Raw genomic sequence first — 21,213 nt, 5'->3', positions numbered from 1 at the left:
AAATCTGTTCCTTACCGGTTTAACCCTTGATCCGGCCAGGGACACCACTGAAGACGTGTTATGGTACATCTGGTGCCTAACAGTCCTTTACGCAACCAAGTTAGTCCTCCCCATTTCTCCCACTCTGGACCACCTCCTTAATCCAGATAACGCCACCTCCCTTACCTGGACCCTACTTGAATGGTTCTCCCCCATCCCATGGTGGAGAAAGAAACTGCAACAACTGTCCGAAATTTACAACCTTGACCGTATGCCTGCCCCTGAAGCACATATGTTCACATCAGTTTTTATTATTCACAGGCCATACTTCCAACATCCAGACACCCATCTCTTTTGGACTCAAGATCAGGTATATGAATGGTTCACTGCACCACATATAGCTGTGATTGAAAATGACATACAAGACGTCCTACACAATTACCTTTGCCAATTAAACCACCAACCTCCGCCACTTAAAGATATCTCTCACACCTCCTTAGGTCCACAACATGACCTTCTCATGATACCCACTCCATCTGCTATATCTAAACCTAAGTCCACTGGCATCATCATCAAAGAAGAACGACCAGACTACACTGACTTCCTTTACCAAGACTCACAAGATCCATGGGAAGATTTTCTTCCTCTGAGCCAACACCTCCACCAGTTTCCCCAACCAACAATGGATGAACCTGGCCCCTCCGTACCAGGACCCTCAACCCAATCTTCCAAACGACCAGCTCAACCATCCCAAGTTGACAAAGCCACCCAAACTTCCCCTAAGTATACTCCGAAGTGTACTCCCAGAGACTATAATTGCCCTTATCCACCATGCCGTGGTCCCTCCTGTAAGCATCCAAAGCTCTCCAAAACTTTCTTCCAAAAGCATCCTCACTCTGGTGATACGGACCCAGATGAGACCGAAAGCTCATCCGAAGACGAGTACATGAATCTCCGCTCTCCATAAAGTTGTTTGTCTTGTTGCTTTCAATAAAGTAGTTTGTCTTGTTGTAATAATTACGTTTTACTTTATGGTTTTGTCTTGGCTTGCCTTACGCTTTGGCTTTTGCCACTTGTAAAAGTCTTTGTACGCATGCTTTAGCTTTTGTCCATTTGTCAAAGTCTTGATCGGTGGGCTTGGCTTTCTCAAAAGGTGTGCTATCGGTCATGATCACTTAAGAAGTCATGATCTAGGTTGTCGTATCTTTACTTTTGCTTTTGAAAAACAAGATAGGGGTCATGTCCTATCTTCCCTGAGAATTCTCCTATATAAAGAGTTCTCCCCTCCTTTGTAAGATATAGAAGTTTGAAAGAAATAAACTCGTGTTTTTTCTTACAACATGAATCCCTAAAACTCTTCTCTCTCTCTGCAAATGAAGCTCTAAGAAAGAAAAAGAATAAAGAATTAAATTTGTTCATTTTGAAAACCTAAGGAAGTATGCTCTGCACTTGCCTTTTCTAAGGATCCTGTGCATCAGAAAACTTTTGATCATTTCTTATCTGGTTTGGTACCCTGTTTTAGACTAAAGGAAAGTCTGTTTTGGGTTGTATAACCCGAGAAAAATGTTTTAAAAGTTTTGCGAAAGTATATCGGCTGGAAACCCGAGCTTGCGGACTACTGGTCCTAAGAACAGTCTTAACTGTTGTAGTTCTGGTATAACAACGCCACGTACTTTACCCTAACTGGGATTCAAGGGAAAATCTTCCAGCTTGCCAAAACCTGTCTTGACAAACTTTGCGAGCAAAAACAGTTTTTCAAAGAACTGTTGAAAGACAAAGAACCTTTCCGCAGTGCTTGCAAAAAGCCTTATTTGCAGATCAAATGCCACAAGAAAAAGGATTGCGATTGCAGTTCAAAGAAAAAACGGCATTTTCGGAAATTCAAAACTCCAGAATTTTCATCCAAACCTCGCAGATCCCGAAAGCCCTACCGGTTCTTCAGAAAGAAATCTTCCTCCTCCAGAGAATTCAAACGAAAGCAATCAAGCAGATGTTTCATCTGCAAGAGAAAAGGCCACTATGCCAAAGATTGTCCCAACAAAAGAGAAAAGGCCATCCGGTTGGTTGAGCATCTTCAAGCAACTACAGACTACTCTCCTGCACAGGATCCTTAGAAAAGGCAAGTGCAGAGCCATACCCATCCTTGAAAATTTCATGTTTTCTAAATTCACGTTTTCTTGACCAAAATGGTATAATTTAAGGCTTTTTCTATTTTGATCTTTAGAACTTCAGGCGCAGAGAGAACTTCTCCTTCATGGCATCCACTTCATCTTCACCTCCTGTTACTCTTTCTTCCACTCTTTCTTTGCCGAAATCTTGCACTTCTCATACTACTAACAAAATTGAAAATCTTGTAGAATACTCCTACATCCCTGAATCCGCCCAAATCAGTGAATCTTCTTACCCTCTCCTCAGCCCTTATCAGTTGTACAAACGACCTAGCTCCTTTACCCGCAGTATCCGCACCCTTATCTCTACCAGACGCCCTCACCCTAAAGAATATATCCAGTCTTCTCGCCTGGATCAATGTGCTCTTCAAGCCACCTCTGCTGAGCAATATGTCACTCTGGAGATTCCCTCCGAGTTGCTCTCCAACTGGAAACGAGAAGGTTATACTCATCTTCATCTTGGAGGCATCAGATTAATCCTTACCCTTCATGGGAGAAAAGGATTACCGGTTACCGCTCGACTTGCTATGCTTGATACCCGGTTTAAACAGTACCAAGATGCTGTTATCGGTACTGTCCTCACAACCCTTCATGCAGGAAGTGTTTTACTCACTTTCTATCCCAATTTCAATCTTTCTCTCCAAGACCCCAATTTGCCCACAACCTTGAAAGTCCAGGTTCAGATTCAAGGTGCTGAACAAATTTCTTCTGCCAAAATTGCCACTTTACACCACCAGCTCGTCTACAGGCTTCAAAATCATGCCTTAGATCTACCCGCTCCAGAACACCACTCTGACACCCTCATGGTGTTAGCAGAATCTGACCAGATCCCGACAATCATCCAGATTCCACGACAAATTCCCCGTCATGAGCTCATCAAGCTTATGCCTCTTGAATGGATCTCCAACTATGAACAGTTCCATAACAATACAGCTCCAATTCAGACCTCTGAAAGCATGTTTGAAAGACGACAAGATGGAACAGTCAGAATGACTTTTAAACCACCTCCCAGTGCTCCACAAGAGCCTCCTAGGCTCTCCTTTACCTATTCTTCAATGATCACAGCTGTTCAGACAGCGCAGGAAGATTTGCCCATTACAGGGTTTAATTCTCAAGGCTACCCTGTTTATCCAGCCAAACACAATGGCCATTTCCTATGGGATGCCCCTGGTTCCGGCATGTGTGACCCAAATTGTCCCTGCTGGGATGATTGGGAAGAAGACGATGATTACGCAACCACAAGGAAAAAGAAACCCAAGACGAAAAAACCTCCTGTCCCATGTCACCACTGTGACCCTAAACCACCATCAGATCCTCCACCTCCACCGGCTCCATTACCCATCTACCGAAAAGAACTCACATGGATTGCCAAACATTGCAAATCTGAGATTCCATCACCACTCTCACACCCAACACCTATCGTCCAACCACTGGCTTGTATGATGTTTTCCTCTACTTCTTCAGATTACTCTTCTTCCTTTCCTCCTTTGGAACCCCATACAGATTCTCAACGAAATGTTGTGTCCAACCCCTTTATCCCTTCACCTATTACCTCCACTGGCCACCTGGAGCCCCCTAAACCTTTTGAATCAGTCCTCAACTGGCACACTCAAAATGCCAGGGCCCAAAATGATTCTTTGTTGCATCTCAATTCAAAAGTTGAGAACATCAGTTTGCGAACTGAACAGATTGAGACAAAAGTTGATTCCATCACTGCACAGATGCAGCAGATCCACCAAAATCTTCACTCCCGAATTGGCCAACTCGATTCAGAGTTACGAGCCATGCTAGCCCATAGATACAATGGTCCTGAATTTGACCAAAAAGAGAGGGAAATCAGGCGATTAAAGGCTGAACTTGCTCAGATTGAATCTGAAAAACAGAGACCTACCCTTTTCACCAGTTCACCTCTTATTCCTTCTATCGGTCCAACTTACCATCCTTTTGCCTCTATGCTCTCTCCTATTAAACAATATGACCCTTCCAAGTTATTTGGCATGACTCATACTCTTTTCAGAGACAATCCTTTGCCACCGCCACCTAAACCTAAACCCAAACCTAGACCACAGCCTCGACCTCCCCCTCTTCATCCTTCCTCTCTGACCATCCCTGGCCAACCATCTCCTACTTTTACACCGACATCACCACCAGCTCCTTTATCAGTCCCTGCCCAATCAAAAGATAAAGAACCCATGAACCAATTTACTGCTCACGCAGTCAGCCATTCATCTACTGACGATCAAACTTCTGATTCAAATCTAGCTGTGTCAGATAGCCATACCGAAACCGACTCAGAATCTTCAGCATCCACCAGTGACTCTGAAAAGTCCTATGCTGATATTACCAAAATCCTGATGGCTCAACCTGATCAAGGCCAAACCTCTCATACAGAACCATATGTTGATATTCCCTCCGAAGTTGAAGAAGAAATGCCTGAATCTTCTGCCACAAACCAACCTTCTCCAGCCCAGCCCAATCCACCCAGTCAAAAATCGTCAAATGGTCCATGGTTCACATTTGATGATCTTCCATCTCATAAATGGCGTGACCGACTCAATGAAATGTCTGCCTGGATTGACCTGCAGATGCTACGAACAGGAGCAACAACTCAATCAGTCCTTAGAGAATTTGCTACTCGTTTTACGGGTGCTCTAAGAGATTGGTTTGATTCGTTAGGACAATATCGCCAGTTACAGTTTGTTGACCTTCCAGAAGTTTCAAGTGCTCTTGCTGTACTTCATGATCAATTCCTTGGCGACCCTTCTGCAGTCTTTGAAGCTGCCAGACGAGACTACCTCAACATGAAATGCTGCTCCCTCAATGCTAAGGATCTTGACTTCCATTATAAGCGAATGTCCCTGCTGTTCTATAAGCTTAATGGATTCAATGAGCCGACATTAAAGCATGTCTTTCTGGCTTCCCTCCCCGAAGAACTCCAACCTGACATCCAGAGACAACTTACAGCATCCAATCTTTCCCTAGACAACATCTCCCTTGGCAAAATCTTCCAGCTTGCCAAAACCTGTCTTGACAAACTTTGCGAGCAAAAACAGTTTTTCAAAGAACTGTTGAAAGACAAAGAACCTTTCCGCAGTGCTTGCAAAAAGCCTTATTTGCAGATCAAATGCCACAAGAAAAAGGATTGCGATTGCAGTTCAAAGAAAAAACGGCATTTTCGGAAATTCAAAACTCCAGAATTTTCATCCAAACCTCGCAGATCCCGAAAGCCCTACCGGTTCTTCAGAAAGAAATCTTCCTCCTCCAGAGAATTCAAACGAAAACAATCAAGCAGATGTTTCATCTGCAAGAGAAAAGGCCACTATGCCAAAGATTGTCCCAACAAAAGAGAAAAGGCCATCCGGTTGGTTGAGCATCTTCAAGCAACTACAGACTACTCTCCTGCCAAAGATGAATTAGAATTCTATTTCTCTGAACAAGATGAACCCAACGATGAAACAGTGTTCGCACTACAAAATTCCTCTGACTCAGATAGTGACCAGTCTCAAGTGATTTTCCACCAACAGTTACTCTCCCTTGATACTACAGTTCCTATCCCATCCATCAAACTCCAAATCTTGCCCTCAAAATTCCAAAGGCCCATTCCAGCAATTGGTCTTATAGATACTGGTGCCCAACGAAGCATGTTGAACCCCCATATTCTTCCACCAGAATATTGGACCCAGTCTGAAGAACATTTTAAAGCTGTCAATGGCAAACTCTTCACCACCTCTTTGATTACCAAAAAATCCATTGGTATTCAAATCTTCCCAAATTGTGTCATTTGGACCAAGGTTATTGGTTCCACTCTTCCTAATAAGGATATCTTATTAGGATTTGACATCCTTCACCAAATCAAACACCTCCAAATCATTCCCACTGGAATCCGAGTCAAGTCCATGTTCAAACCATTCACAAACATTCTGAAACTCTACAATTTGTCTGAAACTCCCCAGTCTTACCAGGATATTTCAACCAAACTTTTGAGTTTCTGTCCAGAGTCCCATTCTGAGTTTACCCATCCAAATCCATTGTGGAAAAATAAGTCTTTCTTCATTAAGTTACCCTTCAAACTCAATGAAGACATTAACCCAACTAAAGCTACCCATCCAGGAATGAGTCCTTCTGACTTACTCCTAGCCCAACAAGAATGTTCACAATTGTTAGCCCAAGGTTTAATCGAGCCCACAAGTTCCCAATGGGCTTGCCAAGCCTTTTATGTTGAAAAGCATTCTGAAATTGTCCGAGGAAAGAAACGCCTAGTCATTGACTACCAGCCACTAAACATGTTTTTACAAGATGACAAATTCCCTTTACCTCGCCGACAAAGCATGTTCACTTTTCTCAAAAATGCCCGGATCTTTTCAAAATTTGATTTAAAATCTGGTTTTTGGCAACTAGGCATTGAACCCTCCGAACGTTACAAAACCGCTTTTTGTATTCCCAATGCCCATTTCCAATGGACCGTCCTACCCTTTGGCCTCAAAACTGCCCCCTCCATTTTCCAAAAATCCATGGTCCAAATCTTCCAGCCCATTTTGCATCATGCATTGATTTACATTGACGATATTTTGCTTTTTTCAGGATCGCATGAAGAACATCGCAACCTATTGTCCCAATTCTATGATATTATCCAAAGTCATGGAATCATGTTATCGGCCAAGAAAAGCACTATTGCTACAGATAATATTGAATTCCTTGGTATGATCATTAAAGATGGACACTACCAGCCAGGAAAGCACATTGCCCAAGAATTGCTTCACTTTCCAGATCAGCAACTTTCCAAAAGGCAAATCCAACAGTTTCTCGGCATTATCAATTACATCCGTGATTTCCTCCCACATGTGGACCATCACACTCATCATCTCTCGGCTTTATTGAAAAAGAAGCCCCCAGAATGGAATGCTGACCACACACGTGCTGTCACTACTCTCAAGCAGATTGCGCAAAATCCGCCTCCTTTAAAGTTGATTACTGATGGCAAGCGCATATTACAGACAGACGCAAGTGATGAATCATGGGGTGCCATCCTCCTCGAAGAACTCAATGACAAGGAACACTTTATCGCTTACGCTAGTGGACATTTTTCTGAAACACAGAAGCACTACCATAGCGTGTTTAAAGAAATCTTAGCGGTCAAGAATGGCATCAAAAAGTTTGAGTATCATCTGATTGGACACCATTTTCTCATCCGAATGGACAGCTCAGCCTTCCCCAATATCTTTCATTTCAAAGGTAAAACTGTTCCCGAAAAAATGTTACTCAGATTAAAAGATTGGTTTTCCAAATATGACTTTTCAGTCAAGCATATAAAGGGATCCCAGAACCTCATCCCTGATATGCTCTCCAGACTCTCTAAACCACAAGACCCTCTCACCCTGTTTTCCACCACCTACCATTTTCCAATTATCTCCATGGCTACCTCACTACCCCCAGAAGCTCTCACCAAGAAAACTTTTCCCTTCAACAAAACCTTCTCTTCTGTTTTCGCCATCCAAGAATTTGCTAGAAAAGCTCTCTTTCGCTTTTTCATGAAAGCCTACCTTGTCACCGACCCTTTTCCTTTTTCCACTTTCCACCCAGAAAATCTGTTCCTTACCGGTTTAACCCTTGATCCGGCCAGGGACACCACTGAAGACGTGTTATGGTACATCTGGTGCCTAACAGTCCTTTACGCAACCAAGTTAGTCCTCCCCATTTCTCCCACTCTGGACCACCTCCTTAATCCAGATAACGCCACCTCCCTTACCTGGACCCTACTTGAATGGTTCTCCCCCATCCCATGGTGGAGAAAGAAACTGCAACAACTGTCCGAAATTTACAACCTTGACCGTATGCCTGCCCCTGAAGCACATATGTTCACATCAGTTTTTATTATTCACAGGCCATACTTCCAACATCCAGACACCCATCTCTTTTGGACTCAAGATCAGGTATATGAATGGTTCACTGCACCACATATAGCTGTGATTGAAAATGACATACAAGACGTCCTACACAATTACCTTTGCCAATTAAACCACCAACCTCCGCCACTTAAAGATATCTCTCACACCTCCTTAGGTCCACAACATGACCTTCTCATGATACCCACTCCATCTGCTATATCTAAACCTAAGTCCACTGGCATCATCATCAAAGAAGAACGACCAGACTACACTGACTTCCTTTACCAAGACTCACAAGATCCATGGGAAGATTTTCTTCCTCTGAGCCAACACCTCCACCAGTTTCCCCAACCAACAATGGATGAACCTGGCCCCTCCGTACCAGGACCCTCAACCCAATCTTCCAAACGACCAGCTCAACCATCCCAAGTTGACAAAGCCACCCAAACTTCCCCTAAGTATACTCCGAAGTGTACTCCCAGAGACTATAATTGCCCTTATCCACCATGCCGTGGTCCCTCCTGTAAGCATCCAAAGCTCTCCAAAACTTTCTTCCAAAAGCATCCTCACTCTGGTGATACGGACCCAGATGAGACCGAAAGCTCATCCGAAGACGAGTACATGAATCTCCGCTCTCCATAAAGTTGTTTGTCTTGTTGCTTTCAATAAAGTAGTTTGTCTTGTTGTAATAATTACGTTTTACTTTATGGTTTTGTCTTGGCTTGCCTTACGCTTTGGCTTTTGCCACTTGTAAAAGTCTTTGTACGCATGCTTTAGCTTTTGTCCATTTGTCAAAGTCTTGATCGGTGGGCTTGGCTTTCTCAAAAGGTGTGCTATCGGTCATGATCACTTAAGAAGTCATGATCTAGGTTGTCGTATCTTTACTTTTGCTTTTGAAAAACAAGATAGGGGTCATGTCCTATCTTCCCTGAGAATTCTCCTATATAAAGAGTTCTCCCCTCCTTTGTAAGATATAAAAGTTTGAAAGAAATAAACTCGTGTTTTTTCTTACAACATGAATCCCTAAAACTCTTCTCTCTCTCTGCAAATGAAGCTCTAAGAAAGAAAAAGAATAAAGAATTAAATTTGTTCATTTTGAAAACCTAAGGAAGTATGCTCTGCACTTGCCTTTTCTAAGGATCCTGTGCATCAGAAAACTTTTGATCATTTCTTATCTGGTTTGGTACCCTGTTTTAGACTAAAGGAAAGTCTGTTTTGGGTTGTATAACCCGAGAAAAATGTTTTAAAAGTTTTGCGAAAGTATATCGGCTGGAAACCCGAGCTTGCGGACTACTGGTCCTAAGAACAGTCTTAACTGTTGTAGTTCTGGTATAACAACGCCACGTACTTTACCCTAACTGGGATTCAAGGGAAAATCTTCCAGCTTGCCAAAACCTGTCTTGACAAACTTTGCGAGCAAAAACAGTTTTTCAAAGAACTGTTGAAAGACAAAGAACCTTTCCGCAGTGCTTGCAAAAAGCCTTATTTGCAGATCAAATGCCACAAGAAAAAGGATTGCGATTGCAGTTCAAAGAAAAAACGGCATTTTCGGAAATTCAAAACTCCAGAATTTTCATCCAAACCTCGCAGATCCCGAAAGCCCTACCGGTTCTTCAGAAAGAAATCTTCCTCCTCCAGAGAATTCAAACGAAAGCAATCAAGCAGATGTTTCATCTGCAAGAGAAAAGGCCACTATGCCAAAGATTGTCCCAACAAAAGAGAAAAGGCCATCCGGTTGGTTGAGCATCTTCAAGCAACTACAGACTACTCTCCTGCACAGGATCCTTAGAAAAGGCAAGTGCAGAGCCATACCCATCCTTGAAAATTTCATGTTTTCTAAATTCACGTTTTCTTGACCAAAATGGTATAATTTAAGGCTTTTTCTATTTTGATCTTTAGAACTTCAGGCGCAGAGAGAACTTCTCCTTCATGGCATCCACTTCATCTTCACCTCCTGTTACTCTTTCTTCCACTCTTTCTTTGCCGAAATCTTGCACTTCTCATACTACTAACAAAATTGAAAATCTTGTAGAATACTCCTACATCCCTGAATCCGCCCAAATCAGTGAATCTTCTTACCCTCTCCTCAGCCCTTATCAGTTGTACAAACGACCTAGCTCCTTTACCCGCAGTATCCGCACCCTTATCTCTACCAGACGCCCTCACCCTAAAGAATATATCCAGTCTTCTCGCCTGGATCAATGTGCTCTTCAAGCCACCTCTGCTGAGCAATATGTCACTCTGGAGATTCCCTCCGAGTTGCTCTCCAACTGGAAACGAGAAGGTTATACTCATCTTCATCTTGGAGGCATCAGATTAATCCTTACCCTTCATGGGAGAAAAGGATTACCGGTTACCGCTCGACTTGCTATGCTTGATACCCGGTTTAAACAGTACCAAGATGCTGTTATCGGTACTGTCCTCACAACCCTTCATGCAGGAAGTGTTTTACTCACTTTCTATCCCAATTTCAATCTTTCTCTCCAAGACCCCAATTTGCCCACAACCTTGAAAGTCCAGGTTCAGATTCAAGGTGCTGAACAAATTTCTTCTGCCAAAATTGCCACTTTACACCACCAGCTCGTCTACAGGCTTCAAAATCATGCCTTAGATCTACCCGCTCCAGAACACCACTCTGACACCCTCATGGTGTTAGCAGAATCTGACCAGATCCCGACAATCATCCAGATTCCACGACAAATTCCCCGTCATGAGCTCATCAAGCTTATGCCTCTTGAATGGATCTCCAACTATGAACAGTTCCATAACAATACAGCTCCAATTCAGACCTCTGAAAGCATGTTTGAAAGACGACAAGATGGAACAGTCAGAATGACTTTTAAACCACCTCCCAGTGCTCCACAAGAGCCTCCTAGGCTCTCCTTTACCTATTCTTCAATGATCACAGCTGTTCAGACAGCGCAGGAAGATTTGCCCATTACAGGGTTTAATTCTCAAGGCTACCCTGTTTATCCAGCCAAACACAATGGCCATTTCCTATGGGATGCCCCTGGTTCCGGCATGTGTGACCCAAATTGTCCCTGCTGGGATGATTGGGAAGAAGACGATGATTACGCAACCACAAGGAAAAAGAAACCCAAGACGAAAAAACCTCCTGTCCCATGTCACCACTGTGACCCTAAACCACCATCAGATCCTCCACCTCCACCGGCTCCATTACCCATCTACCGAAAAGAACTCACATGGATTGCCAAACATTGCAAATCTGAGATTCCATCACCACTCTCACACCCAACACCTATCGTCCAACCACTGGCTTGTATGATGTTTTCCTCTACTTCTTCAGATTACTCTTCTTCCTTTCCTCCTTTGGAACCCCATACAGATTCTCAACGAAATGTTGTGTCCAACCCCTTTATCCCTTCACCTATTACCTCCACTGGCCACCTGGAGCCCCCTAAACCTTTTGAATCAGTCCTCAACTGGCACACTCAAAATGCCAGGGCCCAAAATGATTCTTTGTTGCATCTCAATTCAAAAGTTGAGAACATCAGTTTGCGAACTGAACAGATTGAGACAAAAGTTGATTCCATCACTGCACAGATGCAGCAGATCCACCAAAATCTTCACTCCCGAATTGGCCAACTCGATTCAGAGTTACGAGCCATGCTAGCCCATAGATACAATGGTCCTGAATTTGACCAAAAAGAGAGGGAAATCAGGCGATTAAAGGCTGAACTTGCTCAGATTGAATCTGAAAAACAGAGACCTACCCTTTTCACCAGTTCACCTCTTATTCCTTCTATCGGTCCAACTTACCATCCTTTTGCCTCTATGCTCTCTCCTATTAAACAATATGACCCTTCCAAGTTATTTGGCATGACTCATACTCTTTTCAGAGACAATCCTTTGCCACCGCCACCTAAACCTAAACCCAAACCTAGACCACAGCCTCGACCTCCCCCTCTTCATCCTTCCTCTCTGACCATCCCTGGCCAACCATCTCCTACTTTTACACCGACATCACCACCAGCTCCTTTATCAGTCCCTGCCCAATCAAAAGATAAAGAACCCATGAACCAATTTACTGCTCACGCAGTCAGCCATTCATCTACTGACGATCAAACTTCTGATTCAAATCTAGCTGTGTCAGATAGCCATACCGAAACCGACTCAGAATCTTCAGCATCCACCAGTGACTCTGAAAAGTCCTATGCTGATATTACCAAAATCCTGATGGCTCAACCTGATCAAGGCCAAACCTCTCATACAGAACCATATGTTGATATTCCCTCCGAAGTTGAAGAAGAAATGCCTGAATCTTCTGCCACAAACCAACCTTCTCCAGCCCAGCCCAATCCACCCAGTCAAAAATCGTCAAATGGTCCATGGTTCACATTTGATGATCTTCCATCTCATAAATGGCGTGACCGACTCAATGAAATGTCTGCCTGGATTGACCTGCAGATGCTACGAACAGGAGCAACAACTCAATCAGTCCTTAGAGAATTTGCTACTCGTTTTACGGGTGCTCTAAGAGATTGGTTTGATTCGTTAGGACAATATCGCCAGTTACAGTTTGTTGACCTTCCAGAAGTTTCAAGTGCTCTTGCTGTACTTCATGATCAATTCCTTGGCGACCCTTCTGCAGTCTTTGAAGCTGCCAGACGAGACTACCTCAACATGAAATGCTGCTCCCTCAATGCTAAGGATCTTGACTTCCATTATAAGCGAATGTCCCTGCTGTTCTATAAGCTTAATGGATTCAATGAGCCGACATTAAAGCATGTCTTTCTGGCTTCCCTCCCCGAAGAACTCCAACCTGACATCCAGAGACAACTTACAGCATCCAATCTTTCCCTAGACAACATCTCCCTTGGCAAAATCTTCCAGCTTGCCAAAACCTGTCTTGACAAACTTTGCGAGCAAAAACAGTTTTTCAAAGAACTGTTGAAAGACAAAGAACCTTTCCGCAGTGCTTGCAAAAAGCCTTATTTGCAGATCAAATGCCACAAGAAAAAGGATTGCGATTGCAGTTCAAAGAAAAAACGGCATTTTCGGAAATTCAAAACTCCAGAATTTTCATCCAAACCTCGCAGATCCCGAAAGCCCTACCGGTTCTTCAGAAAGAAATCTTCCTCCTCCAGAGAATTCAAACGAAAACAATCAAGCAGATGTTTCATCTGCAAGAGAAAAGGCCACTATGCCAAAGATTGTCCCAACAAAAGAGAAAAGGCCATCCGGTTGGTTGAGCATCTTCAAGCAACTACAGACTACTCTCCTGCCAAAGATGAATTAGAATTCTATTTCTCTGAACAAGATGAACCCAACGATGAAACAGTGTTCGCACTACAAAATTCCTCTGACTCAGATAGTGACCAGTCTCAAGTGATTTTCCACCAACAGTTACTCTCCCTTGATACTACAGTTCCTATCCCATCCATCAAACTCCAAATCTTGCCCTCAAAATTCCAAAGGCCCATTCCAGCAATTGGTCTTATAGATACTGGTGCCCAACGAAGCATGTTGAACCCCCATATTCTTCCACCAGAATATTGGACCCAGTCTGAAGAACATTTTAAAGCTGTCAATGGCAAACTCTTCACCACCTCTTTGATTACCAAAAAATCCATTGGTATTCAAATCTTCCCAAATTGTGTCATTTGGACCAAGGTTATTGGTTCCACTCTTCCTAATAAGGATATCTTATTAGGATTTGACATCCTTCACCAAATCAAACACCTCCAAATCATTCCCACTGGAATCCGAGTCAAGTCCATGTTCAAACCATTCACAAACATTCTGAAACTCTACAATTTGTCTGAAACTCCCCAGTCTTACCAGGATATTTCAACCAAACTTTTGAGTTTCTGTCCAGAGTCCCATTCTGAGTTTACCCATCCAAATCCATTGTGGAAAAATAAGTCTTTCTTCATTAAGTTACCCTTCAAACTCAATGAAGACATTAACCCAACTAAAGCTACCCATCCAGGAATGAGTCCTTCTGACTTACTCCTAGCCCAACAAGAATGTTCACAATTGTTAGCCCAAGGTTTAATCGAGCCCACAAGTTCCCAATGGGCTTGCCAAGCCTTTTATGTTGAAAAGCATTCTGAAATTGTCCGAGGAAAGAAACGCCTAGTCATTGACTACCAGCCATTAAACATGTTTTTACAAGATGACAAATTCCCTTTACCTCGCCGACAAAGCATGTTCACTTTTCTCAAAAATGCCCGGATCTTTTCAAAATTTGATTTAAAATCTGGTTTTTGGCAACTAGGCATTGAACCCTCCGAACGTTACAAAACCGCTTTTTGTATTCCCAATGCCCATTTCCAATGGACCGTCCTACCCTTTGGCCTCAAAACTGCCCCCTCCATTTTCCAAAAATCCATGGTCCAAATCTTCCAGCCCATTTTGCATCATGCATTGATTTACATTGACGATATTTTGCTTTTTTCAGGATCGCATGAAGAACATCGCAACCTATTGTCCCAATTCTATGATATTATCCAAAGTCATGGAATCATGTTATCGGCCAAGAAAAGCACTATTGCTACAGATAATATTGAATTCCTTGGTATGATCATTAAAGATGGACACTACCAGCCAGGAAAGCACATTGCCCAAGAATTGCTTCACTTTCCAGATCAGCAACTTTCCAAAAGGCAAATCCAACAGTTTCTCGGCATTATCAATTACATCCGTGATTTCCTCCCACATGTGGACCATCACACTCATCATCTCTCGGCTTTATTGAAAAAGAAGCCCCCAGAATGGAATGCTGACCACACACGTGCTGTCACTACTCTCAAGCAGATTGCGCAAAATCCGCCTCCTTTAAAGTTGATTACTGATGGCAAGCGCATATTACAGACAGACGCAAGTGATGAATCATGGGGTGCCATCCTCCTCGAAGAACTCAATGACAAGGAACACTTTATCGCTTACGCTAGTGGACATTTTTCTGAAACACAGAAGCACTACCATAGCGTGTTTAAAGAAATCTTAGCGGTCAAGAATGGCATCAAAAAGTTTGAGTATCATCTGATTGGACACCATTTTCTCATCCGAATGGACAGCTCAGCCTTCCCCAATATCTTTCATTTCAAAGGTAAAACTGTTCCCGAAAAAATGTTACTCAGATTAAAAGATTGGTTTTCCAAATATGACTTTTCAGTCAAGCATATAAAGGGATCCCAGAACCTCATCCCTGATATGCTCTCCAGACTCTCTAAACCACAAGACCCTCTCACCCTGTTTTCCACCACCTACCATTTTCCAATTATCTCCATGGCTACCTCACTACCCCCAGAAGCTCTCACCAAGAAAACTTTTCCCTTCAACAAAACCTTCTCTTCTGTTTTCGCCATCCAAGAATTTGCTAGAAAAGCTCTCTTTCGCTTTTTCATGAAAGCCTACCTTGTCACCGACCCTTTTCCTTTTTCCACTTTCCACCCAGAAAATCTGTTCCTTACCGGTTTAACCCTTGATCCGGCCAGGGACACCACTGAAGACGTGTTATGGTACATCTGGTGCCTAACAGTCCTTTACGCAACCAAGTTAGTCCTCCCCATTTCTCCCACTCTGGACCACCTCCTTAATCCAGATAACGCCACCTCCCTTACCTGGACCCTACTTGAATGGTTCTCCCCCATCCCATGGTGGAGAAAGAAACTGCAACAACTGTCCGAAATTTACAACCTTGACCGTATGCCTGCCCCTGAAGCACATATGTTTACATCAGTTTTTATTATTCACAGGCCATACTTCCAACATCCAGACACCCATCTCTTTTGGACTCAAGATCAGGTATATGAATGGTTCACTGCACCACATATAGCTGTGATTGAAAATGACATACAAGACGTCCTGCACAATTACCTTTGCCAATTAAACCACCAACCTCCGCCACTTAAAGATATCTCTCACACCTACTTAGGTCCACAACATGACCTTCTCATGATACCCACTCCATCTGCTATATCTAAACCTAAGTCCACTGGCATCATCATCAAAGAAGAACGACCAGACTACACTGACTTCCTTTACCAAGACTCACAAGATCCATGGGAAGATTTTCTTCCTCTGAGCCAACACCTCCACCAGTTTCCCCAACCAACAATGGATGAACCTGGCCCCTCCGTACCAGGACCCTCAACCCAATCTTCCAAACGACCAGCTCAACCATCCCAAGTTGACAAAGCCACCCAAACTTTCCCTAAGTATACTCCGAAGTGTACTCCCAGAGACTATAATTGCCCTTATCCACCATGCCGTGGTCCCTCCTGTAAGCATCCAAAGCTCTCCAAAACTTTCTTCCAAAAGCATCCTCACTCTGGTGATACGGACCCAGATGAGACCGAAAGCTCATCCGAAGACGAGTACATGAATCTCCGCTCTCCATAAAGTTGTTTGTCTTGTTGCTTTCAATAAAGTAGTTTGTCTTGTTGTAATAATTACGTTTTACTTTATGGTTTTGTCTTGGCTTGCCTTACGCTTTGGCTTTTGCCACTTGTAAAAGTCTTTGTACGCATGCTTTAGCTTTTGTCCATTTGTCAAAGTCTTGATCGGTGGGCTTGGCTTTCTCAAAAGGTGTGCTATCGGTCATGATCACTTAAGAAGTCATGATCTAGGTTGTCGTATCTTTACTTTTGCTTTTGAAAAACAAGATAGGGGTCATGTCCTATCTTCCCTGAGAATTCTCCTATATAAAGAGTTCTCCCCTCCTTTGTAAGATATAGAAGTTTGAAAGAAATAAACTCGTGTTTTTTCTTACAACATGAATCCCTAAAACTCTTCTCTCTCTCTGCAAATGAAGCTCTAAGAAAGAAAAAGAATAAAGAATTAAATTTGTTCATTTTGAAAACCTAAGGAAGTATGCTCTGCACTTGCCTTTTCTAAGGATCCTGTGCATCAGAAAACTTTTGATCATTTCTTATCTGGTTTGGTACCCTGTTTTAGACTAAAGGAAAGTCTGTTTTGGGTTGTATAACCCGAGAAAAATGTTTTAAAAGTTTTGCGAAAGTATATCGGCTGGAAACCCGAGCTTGCGGACTACTGGTCCTAAGAACAGTCTTAACTGTTGTAGTTCTGGTATAACAACGCCACGTACTTTACCCTAACTGGTATCACTTTTCTTGTGACAAGTATCAGCCAAACCCCATGCATAGAGACACATATTCATATGTGTTACTATTTGTTCATGACAAGTAATCTTTAAACATTTGTCATATTTTTGGGTCATTAACCTTTAATAGACTTTAGCTTAAATTTGGCACACATATTGATTCCTTACAAAGAGGATTGATTTTGTAACATTTTGCCCCATTTCGCAGAATGTTTGTTAGCCTATAGGCTTATTTCCCGAAGCTGTTTTGCTCGTCCATCTTTCTAGGGTTTCACTCTCCTTAAAGAAACCAAGTTTACGATTATGTAGATGATAGAACCTAGAATGTTTATTGGTTCGTTGGTGTATTCTGTGGAATGCATATATTTACCCATAGACGCATTTCATAGAATATATATTTATCCATAGGCGCATTTCATAAAATACGTATTTGCTTGTGGGTGCATTATGTAAAATGTGTATTTTCCTAGAGGCTCATTATGTAGAATATGTATTTACCCATAGGCCCATTTCATATAATGTGTTTTTGCTTGTAGGTGTATATATATATATATATATATATATATATATATATGCCCGTAAACACATTTGTAGAATGCTCTTACCTATAAATATTTTCTAAGTGTTTAAGTCATTTTTTTTTTTAGGAATGGACCTAGGTTATTCTTTGTTGAATCATGTCTTTAACCTTTTGTCGAAGACTTGCTCTTTAGGCGTTTTATCTAAAAATATTTTCTAAGCGTCTAGGCTATTCTTTGTAAGGAATGAACTAAGATTGTTTTTTATAAAGAATGGACCCAAGTTATTATTTGTAAAGAATGAATTTAGATAATTCTTTGTGGAATCATGTCTTTTGATATTTTGTCGAAAACTCGTCCTTTAGGCGTTTTACTTAGAAATATTTTTCCAAATTCCTAAGTCATTCTTTGTAAGAAATAAACTTAAGTCGTTCTTTGTAAAAATTAAACTTAAATCACTCTTTGTAAATTTAGACTTAGATTACTCTTTGTAAGAATAGACCTAAATAATTCTTTGTAAGTATAGGACTTAAGTCGTTTTTTATAAAAAATGGACCTAATCATTTTTTTTATATAAAAAATAAACCTAAGTCACTCTTTATAAAAAATAGACATATGTTATTCTTTAATGAATTACATGCTTTTAGCGTTTTGTCGTATGTATACTTAAACACTTTAGTTAGAATTATAAGTACATTGGTCTTATTAAGTCTATATTTTTTGTGAGTTTTAAGCCTTTTATAATTTGATCTTACACTTACAAATGAACTTCGACCCAAAATCAAAATTATTATAAATAATCAATTTCGACAAAAGATTAAAAAAAACTATAAAATTTTTTCCTTTTAATCCAAATTCATTTTTATCTAAACTAGTAACTTCCAAGTTCCACCACATTCATACAATTGATCTTACAGATTAATTTTCATTTTTAATTCTTACGATGAATTGCTTTCATTTTTGCAAGTGTTAATCAACCTTGCATTCCGAGGATACGAAAAATAAAAAAATGATTCACGTGTGCCAGTGCCCATCAAAGCCAGATTATTTTCCATTTCGTAAGAAATTAAATAGCCATTACACTCAACTTTGAAAGCCTCACCAAGCAATATCATTATCATATTAAAAATTTCATTTCAGCATGCCGTTTCACTGTGATTCATTAAAATATTAATCGTAACCACTCATGTCCTCTAGTCTAGTGACCAATGCATGAGCCAAAATTCAAAAGGAACGTGCGACGATCTATTTATTAAACTTCTCTATCATTTTGTCAAATCCATTAAACTTACACGGGAAAATAACAAAGTACAGTTTCCAAGAGACACGGAAACTAAGGTTTTATTTTTATTTATTATTAATTTTTTTTCAACTCAGACACTCAAGTTCAAGGTCAACCTCAACCCAAGTAGCAGAAAATACTAAGGTAGTAAATCATTTGAGGCATGCAAAATCTCAATCTGAAATGCTAAATTAAGCTAAAGTTAGTTGCTTGCAATAAGAATCAGAAAAGGCAATTAACAAACACCAAGAAAGCAACAATACATTTTGTAAAAAGTGAGCAATAGTCCTAAATTATAAAGAAACACAGATGATGGCTGCTTTCATAATCATGTCAGGAAGCAAAGCAGGAGAGAACATGAATTGGAAACAGTGACAGAAAGAAAAAGAAACAAGACAAAAATAGTACATAACGAACAACATTCCTACTCCAAACATGAGTATATTAGATCCAGAGGACAAACCTAAGAGTCAAGCCATATGTACTAACCAAGATATTCTAGACAACCTACTAAAAAACACAAAATGAGTCCAAGATTACCCTAACTGGAAAACAGTAACACATAAAACCAAAGTCATCACTAGAGAGCGATTCAAAACCACGCAAAGAACTCAATCTTTGGTAGTTTTGTTGATAAGTGATTTGTGAATGTGAGGGATCACACCACCTCCAGCAATGGTCCCCTTGATGAGAGTGTCCAGCTCTTCATCTCCTCTAATAGCAAGCTGCAGATGCCTTGGCGTAATTCTCTTCACCTTCAGATCCTTGCTTGCATTCCCAGCCAGCTCAAGAACCTCAGCAGTCAGGTATTCAAGGATTGAAGCCAAATAAACAGCAGCAGTGGCCCCAACACGTCCATGGGCAGCAATCCTTGACTTGAGGTGGCGGTGAATGCGACCCACAGGAAACTAATCCCATACAAAACAGAAACTGTAAGAAAATCTAAACTCAAATGCTGAAAAGGTATAAATATCTTCACCAAGCAGACATCAACTGGTATAACTTATGTTATATAACATAACAACAGCTAGCACAAGGTGAGCTGTATAATACAGTGCTCACTACATTTAGTTTCCAAATACTTGCCAGAAATAGTAACTCAAAATACTGAAAATGTTAACCTAAATACTAAAAATGGCAGTAACTCAGGTAACAAAAACTATAACAAATCAAGTAAACACACACACAAACAGAGGCATCCCATTAACCACTAATAAATCTGATACATACAAGCGAACATCCCCATGTTAGTTTTACACTTCTGTCTACAATAAATTTAGAAATTTAACATTGAGTAAGACAAAATACCGACAGTTCTATTTGCAACACAAACCAACATGCTCAACTAAGATCAAATTACAAGTGCCCACTTGCTACTGTCCATTATTCTTTTGACCTAGCAAGCAAAAGTCTAGCTAAATAACCATCATAGACACAAACTAATCCGCAAGTTATGATTAAAACTTAGTTGTATAAAAAAATAATAAATAAAAGAAATGCTGCGAAGTTTTAAGTTACTCAAGGGTGATATTTGAGTACCTGGATACCGGCACGAGATGACCTGGAAATTGGCCTTTTCTTATCCTTGTCCTTATCCTTGTTACCAGCCGTGGTTTTCGCTGCTAAAAGACCCTTCCCTCCTTTTCCCGCCATGTCTCACCTGCTCAAATTTTCAACACAATTTTATTTCACAAAATATATTTCTTAAAAAAAATTAAAAACAACGCTTAATAAAAGGAAGAAAACCATGATATGCAACAAAATAAAAATAAATAAACAAAATTAACTGGAAAGAAACCCAGATCCGGTAAAAATTGGTCTCCAACAAAAAAAAAATTGAAAGAAAAATCAGATATGTTTTGAATGAGATCTAAATTTTCCCTAAGTCTTTTACAAAAACATCATTGACAATCCAAAACATAAAGCAAGAGGTGAGAGCGAAAAGAAGATCCAGATCTGAGAAACCAAGACGCACGCAGAGAAGAAAGACCTGAAAATCTTGGAAGCCGAAGAGAAAAGAAGAGAGAGATTTTAGACAACAGTGGAATTGATACCGATTAAATTGGATTTGGGCTTTTTTATTATTTATTTGGGCGGTAGGTTTCAACTTTTTAAATGTGCGGGAAACCCAAATCTCGGTTTCATTTAGGTGGGAAATTCCCAATTTTTTATTTTTTATTTTGTGTGGATTTCAAAATTTTTGCACTTTGCCAGTTTCGCCCTTTGAAAAGTTTGAACCTCTGCACGCTCGACACGTGGCCCAATAAATAATGATCGACTCTTGCACTGT

The 21,213-nt window shown here is 41.0% G+C and overlaps 1 protein-coding gene across 2 annotated transcripts; it reads right to left on the bottom strand.

Moving 5' to 3' along the window:
• Nucleotides 1-19,164: 19,164 nt before the first annotated feature.
• On the bottom strand, nt 19,165-21,075 carry LOC102612477 (histone H2A variant 1). 2 transcript variants are annotated; one of them, XM_006479555.4, is made up of 3 exons: nt 20,914-21,075; nt 20,463-20,583; nt 19,165-19,831 (listed from the first exon to the last, which is right to left on the bottom strand). In XM_006479555.4, exons 2-3 carry the CDS (start codon nt 20,574-20,576, stop codon nt 19,535-19,537), a joined length of 411 nt encoding a protein of 136 aa, XP_006479618.1. In that variant the 5' UTR covers nt 20,577-20,583; nt 20,914-21,075; the 3' UTR covers nt 19,165-19,534. The 2 variants fall into 2 exon arrangements, with proteins under 2 accessions (XP_006479618.1, XP_052293957.1); XM_052437997.1 differs by having other exon boundaries at nt 20,899-20,923.
• Nucleotides 21,076-21,213: the final 138 nt, after the last annotated feature.

The sequence above is a fragment of the Citrus sinensis genome, chromosome 3, assembly GCF_022201045.2.
Source record: "Citrus sinensis cultivar Valencia sweet orange chromosome 3, DVS_A1.0, whole genome shotgun sequence".
Taxonomy (NCBI): Eukaryota; Viridiplantae; Streptophyta; class Magnoliopsida; order Sapindales; family Rutaceae; genus Citrus; species Citrus sinensis.
Note: the sequence above shows the minus strand (reverse complement) of the source record. Positions and strands in the feature narration are given on the sequence as shown.

Bases quoted from the DNA above. Each gene is read 5' to 3' on its own strand.
- LOC102612477 (XM_006479555.4), bottom strand. From the start codon at position 20,576: ATGGCGGGAAAAGGAGGGAAGGGTCTTTTAGCAGCGAAAACCACGGCT. The intron at 19,832-20,462 runs GTACTCAAATAT...GTATGGGATTAG, and splicing joins CATCTCGTGCCGGTATCCAG to TTTCCTGTGGGTCGCATTCA.